This window comes from Mauremys reevesii, linkage group 5 (assembly GCF_016161935.1).
Source record: "Mauremys reevesii isolate NIE-2019 linkage group 5, ASM1616193v1, whole genome shotgun sequence".
Taxonomy (NCBI): Eukaryota; Metazoa; Chordata; order Testudines; family Geoemydidae; genus Mauremys; species Mauremys reevesii.
The window spans coordinates 106,880,615-106,897,834 of record NC_052627.1 but is presented as its reverse complement, the minus strand read 5'-3'; the positions used below and the strand labels follow the sequence as shown (position 1 = coordinate 106,897,834).

Sequence of the window (17,220 nt, the reverse complement as noted above, 5' to 3'; positions counted from 1 at the left end):
CACAGCTAGCACAAGCAAAGTAATGAACAAAAGACAGGGAATCATCACCACCAAGTGGACAAAACACAAAACTGAAAAAGAAGTATCTCTGTGGATTACTTCTTTTTCTGGCGCTCTGTTAGAGAAACTGTATCAGACAAACTGTACTCACACTATCAGTCTAATTATCAACTGTAAAGAGATTTCTATATCAGTTTGCCTAAGTAGTGTATAAACTACATTCTCTCTGACTTCAGCTTATCCAGTTTAGAAGAATATAAGGGTGAATATGACAACTAAAACAACCAGTCTGCAGTAATTTGCTAGTTAGAGCAGACCAGCTCAATCTTCAGTAACTGTAGGAAAGTAATTTTACCCAACTAATAAGTATATCAGATGTGAATACCTGCCTCTAAAGCATACAGCCAGCATCAAAATCTGTTTGTGCTGCGAATACCAAATTTTGTACTATAGAAATCTGTGGGAGCAGGATCAAGGGTAAAGTAAATAGGTTTTTCCCCCATAGTATATTAAGGTATGTTATAAAGTAACAAACCTCAAATATGAAATAGCAATCAAGCATTTCTGAATGATCCAATTAGAAAAATGTGTGAGAAAATCCAAGCATCTCTGAATGTGCTGACAATATCTCAGATAGTTTGATAAAACTAGAGAATTTGGAGTTGAGAACACTGGTTTCCTGTTCTTAGAGCTGTCACTAATTTGTACGACTGGGTGCCACAAACCTTTCTGTATCTGATTTACTATGATCAGAGGCATACTCTAATCCCCCTGTTTACAAGGATTCTAATACTATTTGTGAACCTTCACAGATTTGGTATAAGGATGAATTAATGAATGTTTATGAAGTGCCTTGCGGTCTCTGGCTAAAAGACACTATAAAAGTTAAAATATCATTAAAGTATTACTATGGGTTTCTAACTTATTTGTCATCAGGTAGCCACTATGTTACATGGGACGATACTAACACCTAAAATGGTAGGGTATTAGGAGTGCTTGATAATAGCATACCTAAGGCTCACACATCTAAAGTACGCCACATGAAATGAATACATCTTGAGGGGGGAAGGTCCCAGAGCCCAGGCTCCAAACTGACCCTCGATGCCTACGCTGCAGCTGAAGCCCCTTGAGCCTGAGTTTGCTGCAGTGTAGCCATAGGAATTGTACGGTGTTTTTGGTACATGATTATATTTTGTTTAGAATGTTGCTGCAATTCAAAATGGAGATTAGAAATTCAAGATGGCACATATGTTAGGGAGGGTTTGAACTCCATCTTGGTGCCCTTCTTCGTGGCATTTTCCCGCCAAAACTCTGTTTCCAGGCAGAACTTGAGGGACTGAGAACTGGCTGGAACCGGTTGGGGGCAGGGCCTGTCAGTGTGTGTCTCAGAAAGGCGCACCACAGAGAGCATATAAGGGAGAGTCAGCAGTGACACAGGGGCTGTCCACCATCGAGGCAGCCATGTCCAGGTTCTTTGCGTGGCATCGGATCAAGACTTTGGCTACTAACATCTGTCAAGGACTCTGATACTTACCTGATTCCTGTAATCCACCAAAGGATCCAGTGAAGGCTTGCCGGCAGCTCAGATCTGTTGATCTCCTGCTTCGACAGTAAGAGAGACAGATCTGCTGATGTTCCAGAGATCCTAAGATGGACCATCCATTGCCGGTGTCCTCCATCTGCAATTAGAAGAGAGACAGTAATTATTTTGGGGCATTTATTAGTTTAGCCAAGGGAGAGTTTAAGGCCTGGTCTACACTATGACTTTAGGTCGAATTTAGCAGTGTTACCTTGATTTAAGCCTGGCCCCGTCCACCCAACGAAGCCCTTTTTTTCGACTTAAAGGGCTCTTTCAATCGATTTCTTTACGCCACTTCCGACGAGGGGATTAGTGCTGAAATCGGCCTTGCCGGGTCGAATTTGGGATAGTGTGGACACAATTCAACGGTATTGCAAACACGCTGGCCAAACAGGAAATGAAATTCAAAAGTTCACAGGCCTTTTCCTGTCTACCTGGCCAGTGCATCTGAGTTGAGAGCGCTGTCCAGAGCGGTCACAATGGAGCACTCATAATAGACAATCAGGTCATACCAGCGATATTATTGAATGTTTTAGACAATCTATTAATACCCAGGGACTTTAGTCATCTAGCATTGCTCAGCTAGAATGGCACTTTTTCCACACCAATTTTCCTTGAAAATTTATATTCATATTCACAGCTCCACCAATTTTGAACAGGTGCTGAACTGCCTGATACTCTGTTTGAAGATGAATGTGTCTTGCGCATCTAAACCTTTGCACAATTATATGCCTATATTCTATTTTTTTTTTAGTCTCAAACTACTCTGTGTGGTTAGTCCAGGATAACCATGCTGAGATGAAATTTGAATGTTACCTAAATAAAAGTAGTGTTATATTTAAATCAGTGCATGTCTCCTGAAGCTAGAGAAAATTTCTAACTAGTTAAAAATTAGTTTTCTCCATAAGAACTGGGGAAAAGGAGAATCAGGGAATGATGGAGAGTGGGGGGAGTTGGCAAAACATATTTGGCTCTGTTGTACCAGTGCCTTGAGAGCCCAATTAGGGACTAAGGCCAAATTATGCTAGGTGCTGTCCAAGCAGTCTCTCCTCCCCCGATGAAAAAAAAAAGTTAACAAAATTAAATTCATATAAAAATGTTGTAAGCATATTTTAATTGGTGAGAAAATTATAAATTGTTATAATTGGAGATATACCTATGTCCTAGCCTTGAAAGGTCATTGAGTCCAGCCCCCTGCCTTCACTAGCAGAACCAAGTACTGATTTTTGCCCTAGATCCCTAAGTGGCCTCCTCAAGGATTGAACTCACAACCTTGGATTCAGCAGGTCAATGCTCAAACCACTGAGCTATCTCTTCCTCTCCCCCCCCACCCCAATGCCTTCATTCTTGATTGTAAATGGCAGATGGGCTGATAAATTTTCATGACAGTTTTCCAAGGCTGTACTGAAATTGTATTGTATTACTTTTTCCCATTGTGTATGTGTGTTGGGGAGGAGAAGCTTGCAGGATATGTAACCAATAATTTTTGGAAGAAAAGTTGTTTAAAGCTCTTTAAAATAATGTGTAAAAATATAGTTTTAAATGGAGTACTACAAAATACTGTAAGGCTTGACTCTTGCTAGTGAAATGCACGCTGTGCTGTGCCTCCATCCCCACTAGTGGTGAAATGGCCAAGCTTCCTGTACTCTCTTCTCCGATGAGTGAACTGAAGCTGAGCCAGCTTGGAAAGGAACATGGCCAGCGCACCACAAGGATGCACTGATTCAGTACATCTATCGGGTAATCTCCATTAGTAGGACTTTTATGGGTCCCTGGCTGTAAATTAATGGTGTTTTTCCTTTGCAGAAGGTAGTTGTGGTAGTGCTTTCCCCAGTTGAAGGCAGTGTAATGAATCCCCATGCCAGTGCAGTTGCCCTCATGGGTATACAGGTTAAATGAAGACCACATTTATTATTGATATTTGCAAGTTGTGTCCTTATTGACACAGTTTATTTCTACTAAAGTGAATGTCTACAATTGTACTGTATAGGCAGTTATCAGTCACTTTAAGTCTGTCCAGATATCTTACTCATTATGAGACAGCAAGTAAAGCATTAGCCTGCACAAAGTAAAGAGTTGTGTACATAAGAAGTGGCTCCAATGCTGGGTTGCATTTGCATGACTTTCTGTGTGCATGCATACACATAAACATACACATTCCCCCGCCCCTCCCCTCCAGGAGAAGATTACTTGCAATTAGTCATATTCTCATCTTTTTTCCCCCTAACTCTTTCTCTTCGACTTTGCAGAGATATCTACAAACCTCAGTTAAATGTAATATTACCCACAGTGCATTCACTTATCCAAATTAGAGGTTTTTTTAGTTTGTATACTTTTCAATCAGAGAGACAAATTGCAGTTCCTGTGTCAATTGCCATATTTTGTAAGCTCTCCAAGAGAAAGATATTGTCTTTGGAGGCCATCCTGCCATTTCCCCCACAGCTGCACTCTTAAAGCAATGGCTTACAGTTCCAACACAGTCCTCAATATACCACAGTAAAGATCATATGCGAAGAAACAAAATTGTCTGAAGGCATCCATGTGTGTTCTCCAAACATTTTTCTGATTCATGAAAAATAAAATAGATTAGAAAAATATCCATAAAATATAATGGCTTTGAAATGCAAACGTTAAAGAATGCAGGCAATTTTATAAATGATTATAACCTATACTAAAATGATTGCAATAAGAATTCCGACATGACCAGAAAATAGTCATAGCACAATAGTTATCTCATCTCTAGCATTGTTGATGAGGAAAGCTATATTGTGCTTTAGGCTCAGTGATGCTTTGGTTTTCCTAAACAGGATGTTTAATTGAAGTTTCCCTTACCTTGTAATAAGCAATTTTCCCTTTGCAAGAGAGATTGTATACCTATAGATGGTGGTGTCACCCCACGCAGCTGTTACAGAAATAATGCTGTTCAGTACAAAAATATATCACCAACACCAAGCAAAAAAGGATCATGGCTCAGAAAGGCAGCACTGGTGACTCTTAATGAGGATAAACACTTAAGCCTACATTTTCTAGTAGTGATTCCGGGTGTTCAAGTTGAGGCATTTAAAAGAAATCTAGTTTTCAGAGGGCAGTTACTTACTATTTTTGAAAATTTAGGTCTCAACTTAAAATTTCCCTAAATAATGTGGAACCATGAAGTAGTTACCTGAAGTTACTAGACTTTCTGATTAGTTTCAGCTAAAAATTTAGGAAATGGAACTTTGGGGTGGACCATTTTCTTTTTATTTAGAATTTTTATCGTCTTCCTCTTCTGTATAAAAACCTCTTCTCAGCCAGTGTGTTTCAAATGAGTTCAAATGTGTCACTATGTTTTTCTCTCCAGCTTTCAGTCATTGGAAGATATAAATCATTTTTGCTGGATAAAGCTTATTCCAAAATGCCAGCGCTGACCAAAATCTGGTCAGACAGACCATAACTATGTTTCAGCATTGCTATTGCCTTTTCCCATCTATTACTGAAGAAAACCAAATGACTAGGTTGTCTAATCCAATTTCTTTTTAAGTCTTATAAAGTCTCTCATTGTGTATTACTGAGTTTCAAGGAATAACACACACCTTTCACAATTTAAGCAATAACAAAAGAAAAGTGTCCTGCTTGGGGAATTCACTGGCATATGTTCAAGATCAAATGTATCTCTTAAAGAGCAGTGAACATGCCATATCTAATTCGGTCTGTTGGGAAAGAAAAACTGTAGTCTTCACTGGAAAGGTTACTCACTACACAGGCTTACCAGCAAATATTGTAAGAAACTTATAACTGTCAAATGTTGATACACTGAGAACTGTTAGCTGGAAGATAAAACTGGTGGCTCAGATAATATCTTTCTTGGAATGTTTTTATCCAAAAGTACTTGCAAATAGAATTTATATCCTGGTCTGCAAATTGCTACTCTGTAGCTAAAAAATAAAATTAAACTAAAAATACTTCCCAGCCACTGGTGTTATCTTGTCTTCCTACTGGAGAAAAATGGGAGCTTGGCTTCACCAGCCTAATTCAAGTCACAACTACATAGCACAGCATATGTTGAAAGTCTTCCTTTTTCTTTCCTTTAACCTTTCTTCCCATAGATGTGCATCTACAAGCTGGAAACCAAGTATTTAAGTTTTGATTTGTTCAAGATGCATCCTCTGTTTCTTGATACTTTATTTTTCTTTATGAACAGTTAAAGTAGCTTGACAGACAACACAAAGTTTCTAGCACTGCAGGATGACTTCTAAGGAGTCATTCAGCTTTGGACACGGAACCAATGCACACAGCAATGGCTAGTTGGTTCAACTAGCACCCTATCTTCGTCCCATTTAAAATTGTCATCTGGTCTGGTGGAACAAATTTGTGGGAATAAAATGAGAAACCCAGGCCCTGCGTTCATCCATTTTGACTTCCCCGTGGTTCTTGTTAGCGGCAGCCTGGGCATGTGTGGGGGTAACATGGGCACAGGGGCTCTTGCCCAGATCCTTGCAAGGTTAGGACTTCGGGGAGAATATCCTACAGCCAGTGATTACACCTAGGAGCCCAAAAGGGAGCTGCCAGGCTGGTGGGGACAGGCCTGAGCAAGTGCCATTAGCTGCCCAGAGCAATAACTCTTTAGCGGGGATCAGGACCAACTCTACAGTTTCACTGCCCCAAGCAGCGCGCCAAAGTGCCTCTGCAGATGGCCGGGGAAGTCCCTGTGCCCTTAGGGAGGCAGGCGCGTTACCGCGGCTTCGGCAATTCGGCGGCAGCTTCTATGTTTAGCTGAAGCCGCCGCGGACAAGTCTGTCCCCAGAAGCTGCCCCCGAATTGCCGCCACCGTGGAAACGCGCCTGCCTCCCTAAGGGCACACGGACTGCCCTGCCCTCCGTGGCGGCAATTCGGCACGCTGCTTGGGGGCAAAAGAACAGGGACTGCCGCCCCTTGCAGATTGCCGCCCCAAGCACCAGCTTGGAATGCTGGTGCCAGGAGCCGGCCCTGGCGGGCACAATGATTGCAATGCAACAGTCAGAGCTGAGGAAAGGACACGGGCGCCCTAGTCCCAGAACCTGGCTAACGCTTTGCTGAGCTGGTGGGGAACCTGCCCCGTGTAGAGGGCAGCCAGGCTGAGGCACGGAGAGCTCCCCGCCCCGGCAGGGTGAATGTGGGCGACCAGCCCAACCCCGCCCCGCGGCTAGGACGGACGGGACTATAACACATAACTGTAGGGGGGAGATTCGTGACTGAACATCCCCCACCCCGCCCACATCCACGCACGCTCCCCAGCCCCGCCTGCAGTAGCTTCGCAGGAAGTTTGGCCTTTCCGCAGCCCGTAGACATAGCAGAGCTTCCTTAGCAACCGGCGGGACGGGAGGTGTCGCTGCGCAACCCCGGCGTCTGGCGAAGCTGGTGAGGGTGGCGGCGCGCAGCCGGGAGCGGGCTTGGCAGGGCGCTACTGTGGCGGGCTGGGGGCTTCGTCCGAGAGTTCCTCCCCCGACAGACTGTAACCGCCGGAGTTACGGACCGAGCCTCGCTCCTCCACGGACCTGGGGCCCCGCAAACGCCCCCGTAGACTGGAGCAGGGGCCGCAAGCTCTGGCACGCGGCTCGCTAGGGAAAGCCCCCGGCGGGCCGGGCCGGTTTGTTTATCTGCCCCCAATGGGGGCTGCTGGAAGCCGCGTCCAGCACATCCCTGGGCCCGCACCGCTTTCCGCGGCACCCATTGGCCTGGGACGGCGAACCGCGGCCGGTGGGAGCCGCGATCTGCCGACGCGGCAGGTAAACGCACCAGCCCGGCCTGCCGGGGGCTTTCCCTGGCGAGCCTGCCAGAGGTTGCCGACCACTGGACTAAAGCCCCAGCAACACCTCAGAGCCCTGCCGACACCCCCAGGGACTTCAACCCTGCATCCCCCAAGCCCTGTAAACACCCCCATAGACGGGAATCCCGCCACTACCCCAGAGCCCTGCAGACACCCCCCTCGCGGCCTGGAATCTGCATCCCACCCGGAGCTCTGCAGACACCCCCATGGACCCACATCCTGCAGAGCTCCTTAAAATCTCCTAGAAACCCGAACCCTGCGTCCTCCCCACCCTGAGCCCTGCAAACACCCTCCATGGACTTGACCCACACACTCCCTGCAGAACCCTGCAAACACCCGGCCACATAGACCCACATCTAGCATGATCCTATTTCCCAAAGGGAAAATGGGACACCACGTGAGGCTAGGCCTCCTCCCCCCACCCAGCATGGGCCCAGCCCAAGTGTCCTCCCTCTCCCCCCCCGTGAGCCTGTCCCAAGCTGTTTGCCTGAGCCCCTACTGCACGGGTCTGGCCTTGCTGCTCACCCAAGCCCTGCCTGGTCTCCTCCCAAGCCCTGACTCCCTCCCTGCATGGAGCTGGTATCGCAACTTGTCCCCCAGCACATTCGTCCACACCCCACTTTTTTGACAAAAATGGGCATTTGTTTTGTTTGCTCAGTTGGCAGGAGCAAATGGGACAAATACCCATTTTTGCCGAAAAAGTCGGGATGTCTGGGACAGGGCTTAAAAAAAGGGACTGTCCTGGCCAAAACAGGACTTTTGGTCACCTTACTCACATCCTACAGAGCCCTGAAAACATCCTCACAATCCCAAATCCTGAGTCCTGCATACACCCCCATTGGTCTATATCCCACAGAGCCCTGAAAATGCTCCCTATAGTTCTGTAACCCTGCATACCCCTCCAGATCCCCACACATAGCCTATAGACTCATACCACACATTCTCCCCTGTACCGTGCATACCCCCTCAGCTGCCTACATTTCCTATGCAACCCTGTACATACATAGAACCATGCAAAAATTTCATAGATCTATATGACATATACGCCCCCAAAGTTCTGCTTACATTCCCGTAGATGCCCTTGCTGATTTCGTCATATAACCCTGCATATACCTCCCATAAATCTAACACTCAAATATGCTGTATAGAGAATGTGTACTCATTACATAATCCCCTGCACTCCATAGACCTTAACTTCCTCATATGTTCCATATACCAATAGTCCCCTCTCTATGTCTCCATAGAATTATAATTCTCCACCTGACCTTATAGTTTCACTCCTCTGCATATACCACTCCTAGACATAAAACCCCATCTGAAACATCCCCTTTCCATCTGATGAATCTTCTGTGGCCAATCAGATGGGAGTCCTGCTTTGCGAACCACAGAAGATTCTTCAGGTAGAGAAGGGCAGAAAGCAATATTGCTTCCCCCTCTGCCTCCACCTTATTTCCCCAAACTCCTGAAATGCTCCTTAACTTTTCCCACTTCCCAGATTATTAGGTTATTATTTATGAATGGGGATGAGGGTGCTGTGTGACATGTTAGATAGCCCCTATGCTAATGTTCCTCCTTCATATTTCCACAGTGTCCAGAGTGTGCCTGAGAGTAGATTCCAACAATTTTGTGGTAGCTCACTAGAGCCTCACTACTACAATTCTGCTCAATATTTCCTTTGGGTGTTTTAAAGAAGCCAGTGTTGCTTGGGCCACTCTGCTCCTTTCTTTCTATAGCCTGGCCAATGGCTTCCTGTTCCCACTCTGCAGGGAGAATTCCTACTTGCCCTAGGTAAAGGTGCAAGTTAGTATTTGAAGCACCAGATACTGTGATTCTACCTTTCCTGAATGACTCACTTAAGTCTGTGACTCTAAGGCCTGGTCTACACTGGGGGGTGGGGGGGGGAGGGGAAAGAATCGATCTAAGTTACACAACTTCAGCTATGTGAATAACATAGCTGAAGTCAACATACTCAGATCTACTTACTGCGATGTTTTCACTGCGGTAGGTCGACTGCTGACGCTCCCGTCAACTCCACCTATGCTTCTCGCTCTGGTGGAGTACCGGAGTCGACGGGAGAGCGCTCGGCGGTCGATTTATTGCGTCTTCACTAGACGCGATAAATTGACCTCCACTGGATTGATCGCTCTGGAGGTATGTATAGTTGTGCCTTAACTCTCTCCTCTTCTGCTTTGAAACTTTTCCTCATGCTTGCTTGTTTTATTTCTGTTTAAGGATTTTTAACTTAGGCCTGTTATCTACCATTGGGATGCTTTTATTTCTAGTTTAATCTTGGACATCACTTCCATGCATCTCACTGTACCTCTCCTCTCTGATCTTTCCTAAATGTGCGTCATTTATACATTTCTGTTGTGCAGTCAACTCCTAACTTCAAATTCAAAAGTCTTCTTGGGTAAAGTATTATTTTCCTCCCGCCCTTCTTGTAATTCTAACTCTGTTACTATCTTCCTTAACTCCAACCTTGATTTGTCCCCAGGTGCTGAAATTTTTCTGTTACCCATAGCCACATATTTTATTTTAATTCTTATTCTTCTTTGCTGGTAAGGTCACTACATCTGGAATATTAGAATTTGCTGTTGCCTACTTTCTTCTCTGCTGAAATCTTTATCATGTGGCTTAACTAATTCTCAGAAGAGAAACTGATTTAGAGTGTCTTACTATGGATGACCATGCTAGTTATTACATTATAATATTTTTCTTCTAAAATGTGCTCTTCCAACAATCTGCAAGCATGTTCAAATGTTAAGCTAATTAACAATATTAAACTAAATGATTGGTGCACTATATTAAAATAGATTGCAAATACTGTATTTTCCCTATGCTTGCTACCTGGTGGAACATGCTTCTAATTATGTGAACTTCCTGAATGCTTTGCTGAGGTAAATAAATTCCACATTTCTCGTATTAAATATGGTTTCTTGTTTTATTGCTAATGTTACTTTTTAGCAAGACCATCATTATGGCTGAATGTAGATTTTGAAGTTTGGCACCAAGAGCAATATTGAATTGGTTGCCTGACATATTAACATAATGTTAATCTTAAATTTTGTTGTTTTACTATTTGGAGCTTTTATAATATGGAAACCATTCAGAGAACAATTATTCTGGCATTTGGAGAAATACATTAAGTATGATGTGGTAATAAGAAGTTTGGTGGTAATAAATTTGCACTAGCAAGTTACAGTAGAATCTCAGAGATACGAACATCTCTGGAATGGAGGTTGTTCATAACTCTGAAATGTTCGTAACTCTGAAGAAAACATTATGGTTATTCTTTCAAAAGTTTACAACTGAATATTGACTTAATACAGCTTTGGAACTTTACTATGCAGAAAAAAAATGCTGCTTTTAACCGTCATAAGTTAAATGAAACAGGCACAGAAACAGTTTCCATACCTTGCCAAATATTTTTTTAAACTTTCCCTTTATTATTTTAGTAGTTTACGTTTAACACAGTACTGTACAGTATTTGCTTTTTGTGGGGGAGGGGGGCAGGGATGTCTCTGCTGCCTGATTGTGTACTTCGGCTCCAAATGAGGTGTGTGGTTGACCGGTCAATTTATAACTCTAATTTTTTGTAACTCTGAGTATGTACAAAATCAAATAATTCTGTTACATGGGAATGTCACTTTTATCTGTGGAATCATTGCTAGCTTTAATACAGTGGATGCATTCATATTTTTTAAAGTCATGGACAGGTCACAGGCAGTAAACAAAAATTAACGGGCCCGTGACCTGTCCATGACTTTTACTAAAAATACCCCTGACTAAAACTAGAGCGGGGGGGAGATGCTCGAGGGGGCCCTCATGGGGGCTGGGGAGGGGGCATGGCCCAGAGGGGTGCTGGGGAGGAGGACATGGGTGCTCGGGGGGTGAGTCGTGGCCTGGGGGGGCGCTGCGGGTGCTGAGGAGGGGCACAGGTGCTGGGGGCGGAGTGGTGGTGTTGGTGGGGCTGGGGCAGGCTCCCTACTCAGCTCCTGGGAAGCAGTGGCCCTAGCTCCCTAGTTCCATGTGCTGCCTCCGCTCCGCCCCAAGCCCCGGTTCTGCAGCTCCCATTGGCTGGGAACTGCAGCCAATGGGAGCTGTGGGGGCAGTGCCTGGCTGCCAGCAGAGGCAGTACATGGAGCTAGGGGAGTTGAGAGAGGGGACCCCCTCCTCCAGGTAAGCACTGGCCTGCACCCCAAGCCCTGAGCTTCCCACACCCAAACTCATGCTGCTGGAGTGCAGGGGGGGCCCTTGACTGCCCAAACAGCAGCCAGTGCAACTGGCCCAGGGGCTGCCTGAGCTGCTCAGGCGGCTCCCAGGCCAGCTGCATGGGTCTGCTGCAGAAGTCACAGAAAGTCATGGAATTCGTAACTTCCGTGACCTCTGTGACAAACACGGAGCCTTAGTCATGGAATGCCAGAATTCTGAGGGGAAAAAAAAAAGAAAAACCGTGAAGGAGAATCCAAGGTGTAAATCAAAACTAGAATTGATTTGGTAAATGTTTTCTCAGTAGACAGTGACTCAATTATTGAGTCGTTTAACAATGTATACTATGAGCAAGGGAACTTGGACTATCCCAGCAGGACCAACACAATTAATTTTGAATTAAATCATTGTATACGTCACCAAATCACTTTAAATGTTTTTGTAAAAAAACAAAACAAAACCCTGTATCTCTGAAGAACTTATAACTCTGAAAATGTTAATTCTTGTATCTTTCTTTAAGTATGAAGTGATATCAGAGACTGTATATCTTTCCTCAGTAGTAATCTGGGTTCTTCATTAAAGTTTCACACTGAAGATTTGATATGTTAAATTACAAATACAATTTCCCCTGTTAAAAAGATACTAGAGTAGTGTTTTCTGCATTATAACTAATTTTTGAAACTTTGAGTATTTTGTTTATTTAATACACTATATGTACATGTTTTCTAATTGTTAGTTTTTAAAGTGTTCTATATTCTGAAAGTTACTTTTTGAAATCTCTTTTGAAATCTTGTCTTCATTTTCTGTTCTTTTCCCATTTTGTCTATCTTCTCTTCTTCATGTCTATCTTTCTCCCTATTTATTGTTCTCTGATTTTGCTCTATTTCAGAATATTTTTTAATCACTCCTTGCACTTAAATTCTCTTTTTTTCCCCATCTTTCCCATCCCTTCCAATATTTTTGCTTCCTCTTCTGTTGTATTTGTACCTGCCCTCCCTTCCTCCCTCCAGAGAACAGCTTTGTGCTTTAAGTGGGGCACTGGCAGCAGAGTGAAACTTACTAAACTTTGCTACAGGTGTCACTCTAGCAGAGTGGTTAAGGACAACAATGCAGGAAACAAAGAGATGTGGAGGTGTTTGTTTGAAAAATGGAGTGATTGGTATGCACCCTGCACTGTTTTGGGTGTTCAGCAATACATGATTTATATGCATTGGTTCATATTTCCTGCATTCCTTGCACACCCAAGAATGTGAGATTTGGACACAACAAAAATCAGGATTGAAGTTCTTAATTTGCTGTCAAGTGTGAATGAGAACTCTGTTTTTTAGGTTTGTTTCCTTTTTTCATTCTAGGAATTTATGATAAAAGAATGTCATCAGGTTTCCAAATAAAACCAAAAACTGCAATACAGAAAAGCAAGACATCTTCGTCTCCTTCATCTAGTTCTCCAGACCTTGCGGTTAAGCCACAACCAAGGCCTAGTGATAAACTTAACCCCAAAACTATTGATCCGGTATGTAGAGATGGTATTTCTAAACAAATTAATTTTTCCTGGAAACAGCCAACCTTCTGTACCAGCATAAATGAGTAGGGCCAAACAGAGAGTGAGAGAGTCACAAAAAATATAGCATTCAGTTGGGACAGCAGAAATCTTTGAGCACAGAAGGTCTATTGTTTTCTAGGGCTTAGATCTTCTTTTATATTGTCCTATATTTTCCAGAATGTAAACTGTTTCAAAAATAAGTTACAAGCCCTTTCAATTGCAGAAACGACAGTGGATCTATTTATGATATGAAGGTTACCATGTCTTGTTCACCCAGCCTGAAAAACTTAACAATAGCACCAAGATATGTTATAAATTCCACTATTTTTTACTGGGGCGTTGATTTTGAACATCACTACCAACATTGAGTACTAGTTTGGTGCTGACCTACTGCAAATGTCTACTAAATGTGTTTGTCAAAACTTGTTGGACATAATTATCAAATTTTGACACTGCATTATTTCCAGTTATTGTTCCTGAAGAAAGAGGATGCCAATTCTGAACTTACAAATAGTTGAAGTAATTGAATTTTAATACAGCTAAATATAAATGTGTACATCTAGACACAAAGACCACAGGCCATACTTGCAGGTTAGGGGACTCTAACCTGGGAATCAGTGACTCCAAGAAAGATTTGGGGGTCGTGGTAGATAATCAACTGAACATGAACTCCCATAGCTGTGGCCAAAGTATGCAATCTTTGGATGCATACAAACAGGAATCTCAAGTAGGAGTAGAGAGGTTATTTTGGCTCTGTATTAGGAACTGATATGACCACTGCAGGAATACTTTGTCCATGATTCAGTAAGAAGGTTGATAAATTGGAGAGGGGCAGGAAGAGCCATAAGAATGATTAAAGGCTTAGAAAACATGTTTTACACTGATAGACTAAAGGAGCTCAATCTGTTCAGCTTAACCAAGAGAAGGTTAAGAGGTGACTTGATCACAGTCTATAAGTACCTTCATGGGGAACAAATATTTAATAATGGGCTCTTCAGTCTAGTAGAGAAAGGTATAACACAGTTCAATATCTGAAAGTTGAAGCTAGACAAATACATACTGGAAATAAGTGGACATTAATAGTTAGATTAATTAACCATTGGACAGTTTGCCAAGATTCATGGTGAATTCTCCATCGCTGGCATTTTTTTAAATCAAGATTGGACTTTTTTCTGAAAAATATGCTGTAGGAATTACTTTGGGGAAGTTCTATTTTTCTTGAAGGTAGATTAGAGATTACTTTTTCGTTTTAAGGCAGAAAAAATGTAGTGCCAATATACTTAAGATTCTTGTCTTCACTGAACTGTCAGCATTAGACTGACAGAATAAGTGGATAGGATACCTATGATTGTTTCTGTTAAAACCTTCATCCCTGACTGTTCTGAGGTAACATGATCTAGAAAGAGTGGGCAAAGCTATTGTGAGTATCAGCATCATTTTCAAGACTATCTTCTTCCTTACTTGAGAATTGCTGTAGAAAGCACTTTTTTCCATAATAGGAATATGTTTTCTATGCTTGGAGACACTTCATCTGATTTGTGAGTTTAGATTCTTAACGTTTGTTATTAATCATTCACTCTCTGAGGTCTGCAAGCCCTAATGCCTGAGGTAAACAGTATCTGATTCCTTATCCTTTTCACAAGGGTATTTGACAGCAAACTCTACATTTCTAGGATTGGTTTTTCTGTATAGAAATACTTCAGTTTTTTCTCTTATGTTTTTTCCTTTTAAAAAATAAGCGCGCACACACACGCACACACACACAGAAAAAAGTCTAAAGGGTTTTCAGTACAAGGTAGTTGTCACTCTTTTTAAGAGGAGATGGGTCTAGCCTCACCTGTGACTGATCAGCTGCCTCCCAGCTGAGGTAGACATTGGGTGATAGCTGGAAGATCATCTAGTATTCATAAAAGCCAGCAAATAGATCAGTTGCTGGTGACAGTTGTCAGGAGTAGGAAGGAGCAGGAGTCCCTGGCTCAAGGGGGAGAGTCTAGTTCATGTGAAATTTCCAGGTAATAGTCCTGTAGAGAGTAATCCTGCAAGGAGCAGCCTATAAATTAGATGGGAGAGGCTTGCTATGACTTGGTCATGGAGTAGTTAGTCCCCTGCAGAAGACTCTGGGTTAGTGAAGAGGGAAGTATTCAATATACTGAACTTGTGTTGTTTTGAAGAAATAAAGCCGAAACCCTGAGGAAAAGGAGACTGAAATCTTATGGCTGGAGACTGTTCTGTGGTGCACGCGCTGATGAGTTAGCTTACCAGTTTACAGTAGGTAACACCATAGGCTGAATGGAAAGCCAGTGAGAGACTACAAGCGTAATGCTTATGAAAGGTGCCAACTTGCCAGTACCAAAAATTGAAAGCTTATGTCTAGAAGGAACAATTTTATTAAAATAGCATCTCTTTTTGTGAAAAATATCGTGGTTTCATCAATTCACTGTTATCCAAGCCAACATACAATGAAATTAAACACAAAATTATGTTAAAATTGAGTTAACATTGCAAAATCAAGCACTCAAGAGGTAGGAAATGGCAGACTGCAACCTTAATCAGACTCCTCATGGGTGTGCTTTATGATACAATCTTTAATTACATGATTGCATACTATTTTTTTTCCACAAGGCTCCTGGTTCATTCAGTGCACAGAATTTACAGCGTCACTGAGTGAGCAGGTATTTGTTGTTACTTTTTAGTCTTGTTGTTAAACATGTGACACTAGACTTTCCTCACTATTCAAAACCCTGCTCTGAAGTAAAATTTATTAACTTTCTCAGATACTTTTCTGTGGTGCTCATCACTATAATATCTGAGAGATTCACAAGCAATAATTTATTTCACAACACTCTGTGAGGTGAGGTGGTATTCTCCCCATTTTGCAGGTGGTGAATTAAGGCACAAAGAACTTAAAGTAAAAAGTATCTACTAATTTTGTATGTCCAATATGAGACACCTAGGATTGGATTTTTCAGAGCACTTAGCTTATATAGCACTCTATATCAGAGGTTCTCAACCTTTCCAGACTACTGAACCCCTTTCAGGAGTCTGATTTGTCTTGTGTACCCCCAGATTTCACCCTACTTAAATACTACTTGCTTACAAAATCAGACATAAAATACAAAAGTGTCACACCACATTATTACTGAAAAATTGCTTACTTTCTCATTTTTACCATATAATTATAAAATAAATCAATTGGAATATAAATATTGTACTTACATTTCCGTGAATAATATATAGAGTAATATAAACAAGTCATTGTCTGTATGAAATTTTAGTTTGTACTGACTTCACTAGTGCTTTTTACGTAGCCTGTTGTAAAATGAGACAAATATCTAGATGAGTTGATGTACCCCGTGGAAGATCTCTGAGTACTCCCAGGGAGAGCCACTGCTCTATATGATCAAAAACACAGCTCCCATTGACTTTAGTTCCAGCTGTGAGTGTATAGTATTCCAGAGTCTCAGGTTGTGCACACACAATCAGTGAACACACTGTCAGTGAACATCTAGGAAAAGTTTTGGCTTAAGTGATCAGTTAGCATCCTCATATAGGAGCTCTCAGGAAGAGGCAGGGATAGAATCCAGTTCTCCATGTTAGCATTCAACTGCCTTAATTATGAGACAATCTTTTATCTTCTTCCAATCTTCTGTATCCTTCATTACATTTCTGAAAAAATTAGGCAGGTGTCCTACCTCCAGCCTCCTTCATTGCACAATACTGCTTCATCTCCACTGCAGGTCCATCGTGTGCACTGAATGAGGCAGGGGGTCATGTAGGGAAGAATTGTATCATAGTATATATCAGGGGTCAGCAACCTCTGGCACGCAGCTCACCAGGCGGGCTGGGCCAGTTTGTTTATCCGCCACGTTGGCAGGTTCGGCAGACTGCAGCTCCCACTGGCTGTGGTTCGCTGTCCCGGGCCAATGGGGGCTGCGGGAAGCGCCGTGGCCAGCACATCCCTCGCCCATGGCACTTCCCGCCGCCCCCATTGGCCTGGGACAGCGAACTGCAGCCAGTGAGAGCCGCGGTCTGCCGAACCTGCCAACGCAGCAGGTAAACAAACTGGCCTGGTCCGCCAGGGTGCTTACCCTAGCGAGCCGCGTG

At 42.9% G+C, this 17,220-nt stretch overlaps 1 protein-coding gene across 3 annotated transcripts in view; it reads left to right on the top strand.

Moving 5' to 3' along the window:
• The first annotated feature begins 6,799 nt into the window (after nt 1-6,799).
• The window catches only part of PACRGL (parkin coregulated like), a 32,177-nt gene continuing 21,756 nt past the window's right edge, over nt 6,800-17,220 (top strand). For 2 of the 3 annotated variants that reach the window (XM_039540967.1, XM_039540965.1), the window contains exons 1-3: nt 6,800-6,955; nt 9,370-9,515; nt 12,926-13,086. In XM_039540967.1, the coding sequence (XP_039396901.1) occupies nt 12,943-13,086 (144 nt within the window). In that variant the 5' untranslated portion in view covers nt 6,800-6,955; nt 9,370-9,515; nt 12,926-12,942. The remainder of the gene's footprint in view (nt 6,956-9,369; nt 9,516-12,925; nt 13,087-17,220) is intronic. The other variant, XM_039540968.1, reaches the window with a different exon arrangement.